We start from the raw sequence: 2113 nt of genomic DNA, 5'->3' as shown, positions 1-2113 counted from the left end.
GCCCAGGCCCAGAGTTCAGGCCCCACGACCGGACCCAAAAAAAAAAGAACTCCTCTCTTGAGCTAGGCACCCGTGGCTCATGCCTATAATCCTAGCTATTTAGGAAGCTGAGATCTGAGGATCGAGGTTCAAAGCCAGCCTGGGCAGGAAAGTCCTAGAGACTCTTATCTCCAATAAACTACACAGAAAACACTGGAAGTGGTACTGTGGCTCAAGTAGCTGAATGCCATCTTTGAGTGCAAAAGCTGAGATAGTTCCCAGGCTCTGAGTTCAAGCCCGCAGGTCCAGGGAGGAGCAGGAGGGGAGGAGGAGGGGGAGGAGGAGAAGGGAAAGGAGAAGGGGAGGGGAAGGAGGAGGCGAGGGAGGAGAAGGTTAATTTCTCTTCTCTCCATTCTTCCTTCCAGGCCCTTAGGCCCAGAACTACCCCATTACCCCATCTAGGACCCAGAACAGCCAGTGGGCATGACGTCCCATCGCATGACGTCCCATCCCTGGGTCCTCTTGGGAGGGAAAGGAGAAATGCTGGTGACATCACAGTTTCCTGTCCTTTCAGGGACCCTGAAGGGGAAGATGGAGGAGAACTGGTCCTGGGGGGCTCAGACCCGGATCACTACGTCCCACCCCTCACCTTCATACCTATCACGAAGCCCACTTACTGGCAGATCCGCATGCAGCGGTGAGCACCTTGGCCTCCTGATCTGGAGCTGGGGGGCTGGAGCTCTAGGACCCTGCCTCTAACGAGAGTCCCCTTCTCCTCCTCAGTGTGCAGGTGGGCACAGGGCTGACTCTGTGTGCCCAGGGCTGTGCTGCCATCCTGGACACAGGAACCTCCCTCATCACGGGGCCCAGTGAGGAGATCCACACCCTGCATGCCACCATTGGGGGGTTTCCTCTCTTCACAGGGCAGGTTAGGACCAGCGGTGGTGGGCGTGGGCTGGGAGAAGCTGATGGCAGTCATAGGACAGGATGTAGGGGCTTGAGGGTGGAAAGCAAGTAGCTGTCTGAAGAGAGGATAGATCTGTGAGGATAATAAGAGGAAGCAAGGACACATCCCAGGATCTGTGCTGAGTGACTCAGGAGTAGTGATGGGAGAGGGTTGGTTAAGAATGAAGGCTCTGGTGGCTCATGCCTGTCATCCTAGTTACTCAGGAGGCTGAGATCTGAGGATCACAGTTCAAAGCCAGCCAGACTGGGCTTCTTCAGCGAATCAGCTAAGAACCAAGCAAAAGCACAAGGCTCTGAGTTCAAGCGCCAGTACTGGCAATCACAGAAAAGTAGTTTTTTGTTTTAAGAAGTAGGTCTCCCTTCCAGGTAGTAGAAAAGTTTCTTAGGAAAAGCATACAGTTTCAATAGATGGCAAACAGGGTGAGAATTAGGGCGAGAATTATTGAAGACTCAATGAGAGAAGTCTCTCATTCAGAGACTTAAAGGACAAGTCTGGGACATTCCCCTAGGATACCGGGGAGCCAGAGGAACTGGAGCAGAGCAGGAACCTCCTACTTTCACGGCTTCTTCTTCTCCCCTAGTACCTCATTCACTGCTCCAGGGTCCCAGTGCTCCCCGCTGTCTCCTTCCTCCTTGGTGGGGCCTGGTTTAACCTCACAGCCCAGGACTATGTCATCCAAGTAAGTGGCCTCCATGATGACTGGGCTTGCAGGCTGGATCTGGGGGCATAGCTTCATAAGGCCCGGCTAGGGTTGGGGGCGGGGGGGGGCGGTCCTGTTACATAGCCCAGGCTGGTTCCAAACTCTGTATCCTTCTGCCTCAGCCCCCTGGGTCAGTGATTACAGGCGGGATCCACCACTCCTGGCCTACAAGCATTTCTGGTGTGGCCCCAGGGTCGCTGAGCAGCCTCCTCTCTTCATCTTGCAGATTTCTCAGGGTGGCTTCCGCCTCTGCTTGTCTGGCTTCCAGGCCTTGGATGTGCCTCCGCCCGCAGGTCCCCTCTGGATCCTCGGCGACGTCTTCCTGGGGACCTACCTGGCTGTCTTCGATCGCGGGGACTCGAACGCGGGAGCCCGCGTAGGCCTCGCGCGCGCGCGTTCTCGCGAGGCGCAGCGGCGAGGCGGAAATGCGCACGCGTAGTTCGCGGCCTCCCTCCCCCCCCCCCCCC

At 56.6% G+C, this 2113-nt stretch overlaps 1 protein-coding gene across 1 annotated transcript; it reads left to right on the top strand.

Annotated features, from left to right (window-relative positions):
• Positions 1–371: 371 nt before the first annotated feature.
• LOC106002426 (napsin-A-like) lies at positions 372–2099 on the top strand (the record flags this gene model as incomplete). The annotated part of the gene is made up of 4 exons (XM_013037304.1): positions 372–676; positions 763–907; positions 1527–1625; positions 1873–2099. Coding segments are annotated over 4 exons (762 nt in total), but the record flags the coding sequence as incomplete, so codon positions are not given.
• Between the last annotated feature and the right edge of the window lie 14 nt (positions 2100–2113).

Source organism: Dipodomys ordii, unplaced genomic scaffold (genome assembly GCF_000151885.1).
Source record: "Dipodomys ordii isolate 6190 unplaced genomic scaffold, Dord_2.0 Scaffold10286, whole genome shotgun sequence".
Taxonomy (NCBI): domain Eukaryota; kingdom Metazoa; phylum Chordata; class Mammalia; order Rodentia; family Heteromyidae; genus Dipodomys; species Dipodomys ordii.
The sequence above is the reverse complement of the archived record's forward strand: the minus strand, read 5'-3'. Positions and strand labels throughout refer to the sequence as shown.